A 16,103-nucleotide genomic window follows, 5' to 3' on the forward strand; every position below is an offset into this window, starting at 1 on the left:
CACTCCAGTCCACGACAGTTACCAGTTCTTGTGACAGTGAGCTAGCACTMTGCATGATATAAAACAAAAACTTGACATTCCTCTAACTGCTTAATTTAAATTGAAGCAYTTAACAATGCCATATGTCAGTGAGATACTGATTCACAATTCTTTCAGTACAAAGACTCTTTTTTTCCATCAGTTTATCAGTTACTTCTCTCATAAGACAGAAATTAAACAAGCAGCTTCACATTACAGAGCTCGTCACTCAGAGACAAGGATCTGTTTATACTTACACTGATCATTAAAAACATGTTTTTACAACAAAAAATGGCAGTGAAGAYTTCAGACAAGCTGCTCTGAGGGGTTGGGGGATGATTCTTCACATGTGATTCAGTCCTGGAAGTTTGGAACAGTTTTTAGTGATTAAAATTTCACTAGTGTGCCTGCATGCACCCACATACTTCAGTATCATAAACACCAGGCAGATATAGAAAAGCAGCACCAGATAATGTGGTGGGATTAAGGTCAAAAAATGCAAAGTGAAATTTACTTTCTGCTGTCAGTACTACTATTTGCCTGTCTCATTTTTCCAGAATTCAGGTGAGAAACCTGTACATCACCTGCAAATCCCAGTGGGGATTACACGGCAAGGAACCACTTCTGTGCTTTGACCATGTGCTGAGAACTGGCACTACCAGGACAAGCAGCACACACAGTAAATTCTCCAAGGATACTGCAGACAGATTGCTCAGGTTAGCAGCTCTGGCACTGAAAGGAAACTCGTTCTGCTCAGAAAGAACACACAGGCATAACATATATACTTTATTTTTAAAAAGATGACTAAAAAAAAGCAGCAAATSTTGAGCAGAATGTAGGTAGAAATGTCTTTTGTAAACAGTTCTCTGAAGTACATATGCTGCAGGAACCCAAGTCAATCCTCCCTCACAAGGTAAGTTTTTTTTTTTTACAAGATTTAAATCACAATAAGTTCTGCCTCAAATTGACCTTCTCTGAAGTCTGAGTTGACAGCATGTGACATAAGCTTAGTATTGTCTCATTTATTAAAATTACTTCTTTTCAGAAATTATTACCCTGGAGTCTGCTTAATCCCCAGCATTATAYATCTGAGAATCTCCACAATCTGAAGAAAATTAAGAATGGGGCAAAAGGAGTAAGATAAAAATAGCCTGAAATATGAACTTGTAAAAATGGTAAGTTATGGGGGGAAAAAAGGAGCAGATACACGCGAAAGCAAGGTGCCTTTTATTCCTTTTCCCAAATTTATCTTTCCTCAGAGAATGGTAGCTTAGTCCTCCCTAAGGAAAGCTCCATGGAAAAAGGAGATAAATAAAACTCACAGGAACTCAATTCCCATTYCAGCCTCCTTTGATATATACCTTCTTCTTTACATTTATTTATGCCTATTGCCCTCAGTCATCCAGTCTCTAAAATGCATTTCCATCAAGCTTCTGTCTCTCCAGTCACCAGCATTYACAGTGGGGATGATTTTCTGTGGCTTCAACCACTGAACAAAACGCTTCATTTCCAGGTAACTGCTGTGTTCACTGTAAGGAATCCCTGAAAGGAAAACAAATCACAGCCATCTGTCAGTCTACTTAGCTGGAAGGCTTGGAAGAAGCTAAGAAATACTTTAGATTAAAGGAGTTTTTAAATTCCTATTTGGGWTCTAAAGTTTATAGCTAATGTACAACAATTCCCCCTACCAATTGCCATCTAGGAAAATTAGTTTGTATTAAGTCACCAAGTCATCAGTGCAAGCTAAGCAACTTCAGTGACCTTGTTAAAGGAATGTTAACCCATCAGTACAAACTGAGAGGAAAAATCCAGTCTCTCAGAAACAGGTAAGGCATGAAATCCCAGCTCTGGAACTGCRCTGCCACCAGCATCAGTAAGGCTGAGACTCCATCCTTTAAGTTTCTACCTGTATCAGACARAAGTCTTTATTTGCATAAGGAGGTCAGGTGCAAAATGTACGTAAAAATCTGCATTTATGGTGTTTTGGAATACTCATTTCACTGAGCTCTACTGAAGAGACCTGCTCAGTTTCTCAGTGAGCTATCAGAAAAAGCAACAGTTACAAAAATCAGTAAGAGTTTCCAGAATAAAAATAGGAAAAGCATCCACACAAAGTTAAATGCACTGAATCTTTGCCACTCTTATACCATATATAGTGATCTTTCCTCTTGTCTGAGGCTTGATATCCTCCAGAGAATGGCATGAATCAGAGTAGGTCCACCCTGTAGGTTTGAAAGCCAGAACTTGATCAAAATTCTCAGAAAACTTATTCAAGTGGTCGTGCAAGCCCTGTGGAAAAAAAATAGCATATACTTAATTCCATTAAATAGGTAATAAGACTAAAGTTTGGCTATTTCAGGATGAAGAGGCTTCTGACTACATTTCATTTTCATGGGCTGACATTTTTTAAGTATCACCTACCTTGAAATTATTAATGATAAATATTGACATTTGCARAACAACTTGTCCCTTAGGATCTCAATTCCTGCATTTGAATTAAGTATATATAAACAGCTATGCATTACAGATTAGAACACATAAGGAATAATCCCACCTTCTTATAAACCTTGCTCCACTAATCATTTATTCCCTCCTCTAAGCTGGAGGTTAGCAGCTGAGTGGAGATAGAAGACAGTGAAAGCCTGCTTCAGTGCAAAATCATCTGGTTAATTTGCWGTGCCACAGAGATCCTGACACCTGCTTATGCCCAGAAGCAACCAGAGTTAATTAGGCTACCCCCCAAAAAAACACAGAAAGCCAGTGCACGAGTTGAATATTGCTCTGAGCACTAAACTGTTTTACCACCTTTCCAAGACAGAATGGAAACCACCTCTCATCTATTCACTCTGAAAAGAAAATTACCTTGAAACAGTTTTCAAGTATAAGGAATGTGCAATCTTATTCCTGGATAAAGTGAAATCCATATTGCTTCAAGCTAAAAATAGAAAATCAATTTCATGTGTCCTGTATAAAATCTTTAAGGCATATTYCTAATTTGAAAGTCCTACAAGGTTACAGAACTCAAAATCTTAAACTTTATATTAGCAGGAGAGAGGGGAATACCAAATAAAGACTGATTAAAAAAGGAGGGCAGAGGGGGATAAATGGGCTGTGACAGAACATTAACCAACCTGTCAGACACTTGAAAACTATAAAACAGGGCAGCAGAAAGCTGCCTGTGAGACTGCCACATTYAACAACACCTTCAGTACAATGTCCAGTGGGAACACAGAATCCATCAAATCAGGTGCCTAGAAGAATGACAAAAAACCTACCACAACTCCCCTTTCATTCAGCAACAGGAATTATGGCTCACTGCTGTGACTCTGAATACACTCTGAATGTTAAGTCATCTCTTGATTAAAGGTAAAACTTTAGCAGTCTAMTTCTCCTTCACACTTCATTTTGGGAGGATTAATATAGATTAAGGTAATTATTCACATATTTGTTCCCATTGCTCTAATGAAATCTAAATACCTCAAATGCAATGATCATTAGATTAACAACGCTAGTCTGCTTTTGAATTCTGTTATAAATCAAGTGTGCAACATTCACATTAAGGATGCAATTTCAGTCTTAGAAAAAAATTATTTGTGCATTTAAATCACAAGCACTTCTGAAAGTCTCACCTCAATGCCAGAACAAGACCTTGCTCAGTTAAACAATATGAAGGAGATTCATAGACTCACAGAGCCCAGTTCCCTAGAAATTTTCCACTGCATAGTCATGTGGCAAAAGCCTAAATTTTTWGAGCTACAAAAAATTGTTTGTTGCAAAAGAACTAAGAATGCATTTTGGAAAAGATGGTCTCTTTCCCCAAAACAAATTACTACAGTGTTTACTGTTTTACAAAACAAGTCCATTTTGAATACACACTCCAATTTCTTCGTTTATTGCTTTAGCCAACAGTGCTCTAAACCTTCACCCTTTTAAAATGGAAAATATATTTCACTGCTACACCAACCTCCTTCAATCACCATGACAGCCTGTTATTCAGAGTGTCGCTAAAGTCAGCGGTGTACACAAATAGATTCCATAAGGTAGGAAAAGACTCAAACATGATTAAATATTTAATTTACCACCAGCCCTAACACCACTTGAACTTATCTGGCTTATTCAAGAACAGCCATTTGTCAGTACACACAGCAATCCCTGTATTTTACTGGGGTAAAACCAAATACTGAAGGACCACATCTCTGGTTTTTATTTTTTTTCAATATTTTCTTAATATATATAAAATCTGAAAGTACGATAAATGATCACATGAACTCATCTTTAAGCATTTAACATTCTCCACATTTTACTGACAATACATTCCACCCAGGAATTYATGTAGCTGCTGGCTTCATTGGAAGCTTGGCACCCTGCAAGTCTCCCCAGCTTTCATGGACACAACACTACTGACGATGGCAGGAGACCACACTCAACTTCACCTCTGAGCTCACAGCCCCAGCACAGAGGGCCCTGTGTCAGACCAGGACTCTCACCCACTAAATCACTGTCCCTTTGATCTTTCCTGGCCCTTTTCAGGGCTGTAGAATTGTCTAGAACCTCCTGATCTCAGAGGTGACACCCTGCATGACACAACTGCCTCTCTCAGGAAGTAAAGCTGTCCTTGAGGGTACAATCACACCCTGAAAGTCCAGCAATTTGAGTATCCATGCATGCTGGGACAGGTGACTTAGCAACCCAGAAATCTGCGGAAAAAACTAAAATAAGTTACTGTTCAAGACAACTAAACCCATTAAAAATAAATCCATACACATTTCCATTACTCATTTTCTGCTCCTCTGAGGAAACATCACCRAACAAAGTTAAAGCATTAAGATACTAAGTTCCATCTCCTGAACCTCCATCCAAATCATGTAGCCTTTTTTTACTCCTTTTTAGGTCAACTTTGACCTTGACTACTCCTGCAGATAAATACCATCTTGCCCTGAAGGATTTGYTTGAGATGGCACAGCAGGCCTGAAGCAAAACAGGAAAATGAATCCAAGTCTGTGAGGCATAAACAACCACTGCTTTYCTCTTTCTTCCAGGTTACCTTTAATCTAGAGCCTGCTGCTTTACCTTACTGCCCTTCAGTATTTTGCAGTTTATTTCAAATAACCTAGGAATTCCTAACTAAGAAATTCACAGAAAAAATGCTCAACAACAAAAACTCAGTGTCTCAAATCTCAACCAAATGTGCATTTGAAATCAAATTAGATTAGATGAAAYAATATTCTAAAATTAACTGGTTTATGTGGTTTTGCTACAAATATTGGAGAAGATTGTGTGTGGAAAAAATAAAGCATGTGTATATGTGTATATGTGTATATATGAGGTGTCCTACAGCTCCTCAATGCATGTATTGGTTTATGTGCAAGTTTTCACTGATTTTCAGGTAACCTCATTCTCAGTGTAAATCATCAGCACAGAGAGTGAGTATTCTTTCAAAAGAGGAAAATAYAGTTATAAATACATGGCAATTGAACTGAGAAGAAAAGAGAACCCTATTCCTTTTTTTTATTAGACACCTGACTGGCCCTGTTCATAGGCTGCCTCAAAACACAGGCTCACACACAGAAAATCCTTTTAGTCTTCCTGCATTGGACCAGGTAAAACAGGCTGGAAACAGGGACTCCATGTCCCAATATATTAATTGCTAATAGGACAGATCAGGCAATCATTACATAAATCTACATCAAAAAGGCCTGCAAAGAGCAGGTCTTTGAACAAGCCTCGCCTTATCTTGTACAAGGCACCACATCATGTTTGGAGAAGTTAYTAATGTTTAATTGCATTTCATTTTCAATGTATTGCTACATGTCAAATCTCCACTAAATAAATATGATCTGACAGGAGGTGAAAAAGCAGCAAACACAGCACTGTTTGGGAGAAGCCAAGAGAATTTTAGTAGCAGGTTAATCAACAGAGTCCATTTTCAGTCCTTACCTTAAAATTAATTTGCATCATTGGAAGAACATGAAGCAAAGTCCCCTTCCAGTCCACACTGATGAGGGAATTAACAGCTGCTGACTCCAAGCACTGCAGTGTTTTRTACTTGTCTCGGGACATACTTGCTTTTGAGCCCAGAACTTCAGCAATTGCTTCAGGATTCATTAGGAAGAAAACAGATAAAGAAAATTATAAGAAGAGTTATTTTTCTGGCTTGTTTTAGAGTCCTGATTATTGTACTAGAGTATTTTTACTATTAGAAAAAAAAAATCCATATTCAACAGGACAGAGTGTATTGTATTCTAAAATCAAGAAGTGAAACTTACCTTTATGATTTAGGAAAATACATAATATAAATCTGGAGGGAAAAACTCAAAATAGAACTCTAACAATAACACCCTTTGCTTTTTCTTGATGACATGAAATTATTAACAATAAAAATGTCATAAAAACCTCATTTATTTATTTTTTAATTGCCTTTAACAATTTTCTCACCCCAATCAATTAAATAGGTTCATACATTTAGTATCCAAACTGACCAGCTGGATATTCAGTGTAGGGGGGAGTTATAAACATGGCAGAACACTGTTTCTTTCAGAAGGTTAAAAYTTCTTGATTACAAAACTAAAAAAAATAGCAGGAGGATTATTAAATATATTTCTTTACACAATATCTGAACATTCAGATTAAATAAACTTCTGTATCATCAAGACAGCCATCTTGCAACACTAAATTAGATATTAATTTAGTCATTTGATCCAGTACACTTCTTTTACATACCTAAGAAAACCTTTTCTTTTCCAATGGAGTAAGTGCCACAGACAACWAGAGTTCGTGGGTTTAAAGTCACTGTCTCAAAAGCAATGTTGACAGCAAACTGGATAACCTCTTGTTGGGGAGGAAAAGTGTACTCAGGGCTACAGTATCTAGGGCATGGAAACAAAAGACACCACTTTGTTACAAAAGATAAAAGACATCTGAAATTACCAAGAAAGCCCTCAAAACTGCATGTGCACAGTAAGTGGAAAAGACATTATTCTTCTATGTAATTTCAGTCTATTAGAAGCACTGAGGTGCCCAGATGAAATGGTGACAACAAAAATTACATTGAGCATATTGATGTTTTCTCTATAACTATTCAGTCTCTGACACTGAATTCTACATTTTCTCCTTCATAAATACCAAATGGTCTTTCAAGCTAGATATTTGTATTGCATCCTAATTATATCCTTATGTCTATTTTTTGTCATACACACAAACCATAATATAAGGCATTACTCATTCACAGAAACATATGGAACAGAAATAAAAGTCTGCAGCTGGGCATTAGTCATCATTCACAGAAAAACAATTTTATACACATGACTCAGAGAAAGGTCTAATGAAAATCCCCAAAATTGATTCAACCATTTGGCATTCTTTCACCTTTGAATTCCTCCACACCTCTTTTCGTAACAGAGTTGAATCCACTGAAAACCAGTGTTCCATAAACCTCTTGTTTTAGAGCTGAACACTTAATGTATGAGTTCTCACACCCAGAATTTAATACCACTTATAAATAATATGATGATTTGAGCAAATACTTCAGCACCTTTTTCACCAGCCACTTTCAATCCCTCATGTAATAGCATAACCAGTGAACAAGGTWCACATGAATGGACTTTCAATAAAAGTGCTTTTATTCAACACTAAACASAGCTAACAAGTGTTATCACAGTAATATAATTTATACTTGCATTTATTTGGTTCATACAAAGTATTATTAACCTGAAAAGAGTAAGAGTAAATTGAAAGAATAATTCAATTTCAAGACAACTCACGTGGTATCGAGGTAAAGGGTGTGGACTTGCTGACGCATCAGAGCAGGGTGGCGCTCCATGGAAGGATCTGCCCTGAAGTCCCCCGTGTGCAGAATAACAGTCCCACTTGGGAGGTAGAAAAGGATCATTGTGGCACCTGGACAACTGAAACAAACAAAAAAAACCCACACAAAATTATGTCAACTCCATATASTGGTAACCCGCCTTAAGAGACACACAAACCTTCAGCAGCAGGAAGGTGTTCRGAATAGCATCTTAAATCACAGACACCATGCAAAACAATTTAGATGGAAAAGCCTGATTTCTAAAGGAATTCAGCAGCTAATCCCATGGCTATATACAAACTTGACAGTTGTTCTCACCTAAGATGAAATGAAGAAACTAAAAAAAAAAAAAAACATCAACAGCAGAGCAATCAAGCATTAACTGCCTTTTAGGGGTGCCCCACCTTGTAATCACAACAAAGAAGCTGCCCCAGTTGTAATCTCTGAGGTTCTAKCACTTGGATCAAAGGGAAAACAGCACACCAAAGAGAAGCAGCAWTCTTGTTCAGGAGAAACAGAATTGTATTGCTGCAGATTTCTCTTCCTTCCTTCCTTCTCTCTTTACTTCCTGAGACAAGTACAAATGCAGGACTTACTGGAGCATTTTCTTTTAAATTCTATTTGCATAATCCTCTATCCACAATTCCCTAGTTATAAATACAACTCCCTTTCTGGTGACAGTGAATCCATCTTTCCTTCCGCAGTTGCTTGCCAAAGCTTTCTGAAGGGCAAGAACTCAGACTGGAAACCCTGGGTGGGACTATTTTAGATACCAGTCATCTGCAAAGGGTAAGTGAAATCTCAAAAAAGGAAAATTTGGCATGAATCAAAGCTAAAATGACAGAATTGGTGAACTCTTCAAGAAGTTGAACTTTGTACCTAAGGAAKGTATGGCTTTTAAATTGGAGCAGAGAATCAGAGATACAAATTACATAAGCAACAAGGCTTCTTTCATTCCTAGCGAGCATTGTCAGAGGACTTCATGGAGTTTTATCTCTCCAAATTTTAACAAATCCTGCACTAAGTAATATTCAAACAGCTGTGACACAGTCCTGCATTTCAATATATGTACTGCAGGGAAGGACTCTTTCTCTGGCCATGGCCAGGTAAGATACCAARAGGCAGAACAGCAAGAGCACAGGGGTGCTGGAATAAAGGCACGACAGAACTTTAAATCCAGCATTACTACATGGTGCCAGTGTAACAGACAAAAATCTCACCCTAAATCACTGAACCCAGTAGAAGTCTTGCCTGAATTTCARCAGCCTCTTCTTTAACAGGTGATTTTCAAAATGTTGGCTAGGTTATGTCCCTCATGGGATCCAAAGTACCATATTTTTCTTTAGCTCCGGATTTCCATAACAACTGAAGTTACAGAAAGCTAGTGTATCTGATAATCAAATCTACTATGTCCCCACCAAAAACCAGGAATTATCCAGACCACTAAAAAAGTCACTCAACTTCTCCACAAGCATAAAAGTTAATAGAGCTATATGTGGTTAACACAACATACTCCAAAGAAAATTAAACTAGAATTCAAAAAAGTCTGTTTCACTTTTGAAGATAACTCACTTATTTCAAAAGCTAACTACTTGCAAGAAATTTTCCACAAGAAATGCAGTGATACTTACTGATTGGCATCGAGCAGCAGCACTTTGATCCCATTGACCACACATTCCGTGTCCATTGGCAGCACGTGGACATACTGCTCCTGCACTCGGAGTTTGCTCTTCACCAGATTCCCAGTTATCTGGAACACAGAAAGGATTTAAAATAGSAACAAAATCTAAAAGAAGTATTTGTTTATTTTAGAAACAAAAACTCTCAAAGCCAGACCATCTGGCTTAGAGAGAAGCTATAAAGTCCTGGGCACAATCAAGWCTTTCAGTAGCATTTCACTTCTTAAAAAGCAAACTAAGAAAAGCTGTCTTAAGAAAGCAAACTTTTAAAACCCTGTCAACAGGCTACAGATTAGAACCAGAAAGGTGGCAAACAAGGGGGAAGAAGATCTGTTGCAAACTATCAAGTCAAAAAGAAGAGGTGGGTAAAGCCTTCTTTAAACAACTAAAGAAGTTTCCAGGTAGCAGGRCCCTGGATCTTATCATGGAGGACTGCAGTCATTCCAAGTGCAGGGCAACACAGGACACAAGCATTCCARGGAACTTTCAGAATGAATCATTAATAGTGTTTTTGATGCAAGGTCTGGATTGTTGATTAGGCAAGGTGCCTATACTGTTACAAGTAAAGAAGGGCTGATTGGACATAGGACAGCTAATGGCACTTTGAAGTTAGGCCCACATTGATCTCCTGCACAATCTATGTGACCTCTAGAGATCCTTCTTAAACCTGATTTTTTTCATGGTATCTAAACAGAAACAGAAGTTTCACTAATCCTCTTCATCAGTCAAATCAGGGTAAGGATTTCTCAAAWGCAAAATGCACATTCCCCTGTACATACCCACTGTCCCAACAATGGACCACTGATCTTCTATTTACTTCCATTGATACAAAAGTGATTACAGCTGCATTTGGACTTGCTAATATCTAGCAGTGTTGAAAAACCTTACCTTATTACAGTAGATTGGAAGCCTGGAGTTTTTTGTTAGTCCACAAAAGTGATCAGAGTGAAAATGAGTWAGGAAATAAGCTGTACAGCCTTCAATTTCTCCATACCGGAAGGCATCAACTGTAAAGCCAGTTCCTGCAGCAAAAAAGGGGAAGCCAGTCATTGAACATGCAAAGTTTCTCATTAAATGTTGGYTTTGTTTTCTTTCTTTCTCCTTTCTCAGTTAAAAGGTACTACTTACTCAGCATAAAGCTGAAGGAGCCATTTTAAGATTGACATGTTTTGTGTATCAGTCAACAGTTGCAAAAAGAGATTTTCACTTATTTTAATAAAAATTTCAGAAAGTGTTCACACACAAATACTTTCAAAGGCCTCCCAAATGTTGTTCAGCAGCCATCCTACACAGATAGCAACTGGTTAAGCAAATAAGATGCAATTATCTGCATTCAACCTATATTTTTGAAAGTTCACATAGACTGAAACCTTACAGTAATRTCTTAGCACAAAATAAAACAGGTAACTGCAGCTTAACAAAACTCCAATTCTTCAATCATTCTAAATTTAATATTCCTCTTAAAGCATGCAATAATTCTTAAGGAAGCAATCTGGGGTTTCAACTATATCTGCTGAGATAAATGTGCCTGATTTGCCATCATATGCTTTCAGTGTTTGTATAAAAATATTGCATAAAGACAGCTGTATAGAGGATAAACCTTTCCCTGCAAATACTTCTTTTAAATGCAAGGATGCTGATAAATTTTACATTGGGTTATACTTCCTAAAACCACAAAATAGTGTACAGAACTAAATCAGCTGGTGGCACTCAAATATTTTTCATTTTATGTTACACRAATTCCCCAGATCTTCTAGAACTAGAAATACTTCCACTTACTTGAGGCYAGAACTTCAAGTCAAAAAAAACTTAGCAGTCTCATCTAAGTAAAAATCCCTAACYAAAAAATCCTCAAATGTTTGAGAGGTACCAGACTCAAAACCAACTTTAGTGCTGTGTGCATCTGCAGCCTAAGTTGCTGAACCAYCATCCTTTAATTTATCTAGCTGCTYTAGGAGATYCAGAGAAATYCTTGGCTGCTTCATTAACTAAACTCTTCTACTAGGTTTTATTTCTTTGTTTTCATAGTTACACTAAATTGTATTTCTAATGCTATTGAATTTCAAATGCAAAATTAAACTCAATTCTTTTAACTTAGTGTTAAGGAAATGATTGTTATTAACTGCTCTCTTTTCAGGCACAACTGATGCAAAAAATACATTCAGGAATTAGGAGTGCATATTAACCAGGGACATATGAAAAATAATTTAAGAAGATTATCAAGAGTAAAAATACTAAAGCCTAAAATTAGGACAAAAACACAATACTCCAGCCAAAATCAATTAACTTCTACAAAAAACAAGTTACCTCTCACCTGGTATTTTCTTGTAGAAAGGACAGTGTTTTTTCCTTGGTTCTTCACCTGTAGAAGGCAATTCTTTAAATTTTTTTCTCCACCTTCGTTGGCCACCAGAAGGCACATCTGCAATGGCTCCATTTTTACTTGAGCTTTCTGTAACTGCTTCTGCATCTTCCACAGACCCCTCAGCTTTCCTTTTTTGCTGTCTGGGCCTCTTTCCATTAGGAGATACCGAACTTGGTATCTGCTTTTTCTCACTCAAACTTGCCTCTCCTTTGCTTTGCTCCTTTACTTTGGGTTTTAACCCAAAGAAAACACCAATGTCCATTTGTTTGAGTTCTTTGGCAGGACTGGATTTGATGTTCTTAGTTGCTGATGAAAGAGAGGGCACTGATTTAGAAGAGCTGGGGCTGGGAAAGCACACAGCAGCTGTGCTAAGATTTCCTTTTTTCTCCACTGCTGTCTGCAAATTCTCCTGGTGAACTGTTTTTTCAATTGCACTGGCAGATATTTTATCTCTATTAGTTAAATTGTTACTTGGCTCCCTCAAAACATTACTCTTCTGTGTCAGAAGAGAGCCAGCATCTTTTCTGGCTAGCAGAGATGATGTCTCAGTAAAACTCACATATGCAGTGTCCAGAGCATCTTCTGAGTCTGTGGTTCCTGAGGAAATCAGTTCTGGCTGTTCAGCCTCCTTGTTATTTGAAGCAACAGAGGATCCACTGGCTACCATGCCTTGCTGARGATCTGCATGGTTCAATGTATTTACTTCCTCACAGAGGTCTTTTTTAAATATAAAATTTCCTATTTCCCTATGCTCACACTGAGGCTTCCTTTGTGAGGTAAGTCCATCAAATGTTTTAAATGCCATGGAATTAGTGTCTTCTTCTTCTGAGTTYAGCACTTTCAATAATATATTCTGTGGTAGTTCTACTTTCTCCTCCTCTTCCTCAGTTCCCTCTTCACTTTCCTCAAATGTACTCAGTGGAGAATAAGAAATTTCACAGTCATTGAAATCTACTTGTGACTGTAGCAGACTTGGCTGACTTGTACCTTTTTGAATACACAGATCTTTTCCTGTTTCACTTTCTTGAGAGGATGCAAAATCAAAAAATTCAAATTTACAACTATTATCTGCGGTCTGTGGAAGCTGAAGTGTCTGTTGAGGTTTCTGAACACCTGCAGAAAAGGAAGTACTTTCACTGATTATATTTAGAGACTTCATTTGCGGTGAGTTCTGTACCATAGATACACAGTCTTCATTTRGGACATGTTTTATGTCTTGAGATGGTTTCTCATTCTGTAAGGTCTCCTCTGCATGACCTGGGGAACAGCTGGGCTTTGCAGCAGTAGAACATGTCATCTTGACCTCCACAGTGTTTTCTGAAGAGTTTACAACATATTCTCCTGCCCTGTCTGCTGCCAGTAGAAAATGGCTGTAGCGCTTGTAGTGGGATGGGATGGTGGAGGTGCACAGCAAACCATCAGGACACTCTAWGGAAAGAGTCAAACAGAGGTGTAATGTTAATATCTTTGCAAGTAAAGTTGGCATAGTTAAAATCACATATGACACAACATTTAGGAGCTTTTTTCTTACAATTGCAGCTACTAGGAGACAAAAAGCACAAGTAAAAAGTAATTTTCAAGCTGCCAAGGCCTCCTGCTCTGAGCTGAGAAACTTGAAGCTTCCAGCCTAAAACTAAACAGGTGCTGCTCATACAGCACTATGAATTATACAGCCCATTAACAACAAGAATARTTGACCCTGTTTCAGTGCTGTACTCATGTAATCATACAGCTTCTGGTTTAGAGTTGTCTCACATTCAAGCAACCAGCTCAGAGAAATACCACCAGAAACTACCAGTACATTTCAAAATTAAGTAATAAACAAATAAACCAAATCTCAATTCCAAATCAACCTCAAAGTCYATTTCAAATTGTCTACCATTACACATTAAGAAGAAAAAAAAAAAGAAAAAAAAAGGATTATATATTTACTTATTTGAAGAACACATTCAGAAAATAAATCCATTGCTCTTTCTTCAGCCTTTTCCAGTAACAGTTTGCCAGCCTCCCTTTTCAGGCTTTTAAGGTGGATGCATAAATTAATCAGAAACACTTTTCACCTGTTAATTTCAGGAATGAGATGTTAAAACACCTGCCTTACATTAAAAGCATTGCTCTAATCAGCATAAAAGGACCTCTATTTCATTGTTGTGAAGAAGAAACTCAGAGAAAGTKATGTAAATATGAAGAGTGGCTGCATTATTTAAAAGTTTCCTGATTATATGCTTTCTGTTTTACAAAAGCTATGAAGTGTATAAAGGACATAAGTTTGACCTGAATTTGTTCAGTTATGGTATTTCCTCATGAAACTGGAATTTGGAATGTGTCAGTTTTATTCCTCTTGTACAGAACTCAAAACAAAACTGTTTTCTTATGATACAGGAATGTTGATATCCACTTCTCCATAAAATTTCTAAACCATAGTGGCCCACAAGTTAACATTTCAAGTAAATTGACATATTTCATCTTCCAAATGTCCACAGACAACTGGGCAAATCACACAGCAACATTAATACAGGATAATAAATTCTGCATCTAAGGAGAAAGAAATTTGATGTCGAAAGCAGCACCTTTGTGCCTGAAGGTTCTTTTCTGACACTGACTTATTAATTGTAACAGGTTTCAGTATTTCAAAAATGCACCTTCAGTTTGTTCAATGAAGTACTAAAACTTTATAACAATCATGATACTTTCTCAGTTTTGAGATTAGATTCTGAAACCAGATTTTCACATCAGATTTCCACATTCTTCACAAAGAAGCAAAAATTTCATACAAACATAGTACTGAACAGTAACATAATAAAACATGATAAAAATCATACAAACTACCATTCCGATTTTGAGCTGAATTTATAAAACAAGGTTTACAGCAACGTTTTGTGAGAAGTCTGTAACTTTTCTCTGAAGGTTTTTTTCTTACTCTAGTCATACCTTTTTCAATAGGTCCTGGAGTTTCCAAGCATTCATAGACGTGCCACTGAGGTGTCTGGACCAATAGCAAAGAGAAAGGCATCTGGCAATTGGGACAGTRTCCATCATAAACAGGCTTTGCATTTTGTGAGCCCTGTTCCACCAGGCTACTCACGCTTTCCTGGGAGTGCACACTACCATCATCTCCACATTGATCCACATCCTGATCCGGCTGTGAGCTCTGCTTGATTTTCTGAGGTGTATCAGTTTTTCCTACGGATTTCTTTTTCCTATTTCTCTTTCTTTTTGGCCTGCCCTTGCCATCACTTACTTCCTGCACAGGGGTAGAGATGTTCTGTGAATTACTCTGATGCTTTCGCTTCCTAATGGATTTRTACTCCCAAATGTCCTCTTCCAATAAAGCATCTTCAGACATGGCAACACATGAAATGTTCCCCTTTCTTTTAAGCAACAGTCCACAAACCTGCCTTTCCTCCCGCTAATATAGTTCCTCTTCCCTCCACTATTCACTGTCAGAAGAAAAGTGCCAGAAGCCCATGTTAAAGAAGAAACACTGGGCCACAAACCAAGCGGGAGTYCGTGATGGGACAGGAGCATGGTGGATCCTATCCCAAAAATAATTCAATGAGCGTCTCTTTGTAGATTTGCAGTTTCTCCTGATACGCAGGGCCCGAGTCTGCAAAGCCTTCCAGGGTGAACCATTTCTTCCAGCTTCCCCTCCTCGTAACACCACCCGGCCTCGGCGGGGGCAAGAAGATTTTAAAGATTCCTGCCCGAGCAGAAAGATTTTAAAACAAAACGAGGAAGAATTCAGCTACGGGATCGGTGCCGGGATGTCCCGGGATGCGGAGTGTCCCCTCCGAATGTCCTGTGATGCTCCWCCGGACTGTCACTGTGCTGCTCCCCGGTGTGTCTCAGTGCTCCCGWGTCTCCGGGATGCTCCCTGGGATGTCCCGGTGTCCCAGAATGTCCCGGGATTTTCCCTGGATGTCCCGGTGCCCAGAATGTCCCGGAATTTTCCCTGGGATGTCTTGGTGCCCCGAATGTCCCGGGATTTTCCCTGGATGTCCCGGGGTCCCGCCGGTACCGGGATTTTCCCTGGGATGTCCCGGTGCCCCGAATGTCCCGGGATTTTCCCTGGATGTCCCGGTGCCCCGAATGTCCCGGTATTTTCCCTGGATGTCCCGGTGTCCCCGAATGTCCCGGGATTTTCCCTGGATGTCCCGGGGTCCCGCCGGTACCGGGGTTGGCGGGCGGGCGCTTTCTCAGCCGTTCCCCGCCAAGGCCGCGCATTCGCTTTCGCAGT

At 38.5% G+C, this 16,103-nt stretch overlaps 1 protein-coding gene across 1 annotated transcript; it reads right to left on the bottom strand.

The window, feature by feature from the left end:
* Window positions 1-761: 761 nt before the first annotated feature.
* On the bottom strand, window positions 762-16,070 carry DCLRE1A (DNA cross-link repair 1A). Its single transcript, XM_057370257.1, has 9 exons — window positions 14,798-16,070; window positions 11,816-13,294; window positions 10,390-10,523; window positions 9,454-9,572; window positions 7,779-7,922; window positions 6,739-6,884; window positions 5,956-6,110; window positions 2,166-2,307; window positions 762-1,560 (listed from the first exon to the last, which is right to left on the bottom strand). Exons 1-9 carry the CDS (start codon window positions 15,210-15,212, stop codon window positions 1,394-1,396), a joined length of 2,901 nt encoding a protein of 966 aa, XP_057226240.1. The 5' UTR covers window positions 15,213-16,070; the 3' UTR covers window positions 762-1,393.
* Between the last annotated feature and the right edge of the window lie 33 nt (window positions 16,071-16,103).

Source organism: Malurus melanocephalus, unplaced genomic scaffold (assembly GCF_030028575.1).
Source record: "Malurus melanocephalus ecotype Western Australia unplaced genomic scaffold, MMel_1.1 scaffold_122, whole genome shotgun sequence".
NCBI classification, from domain to species: Eukaryota; Metazoa; Chordata; class Aves; order Passeriformes; family Maluridae; genus Malurus; species Malurus melanocephalus.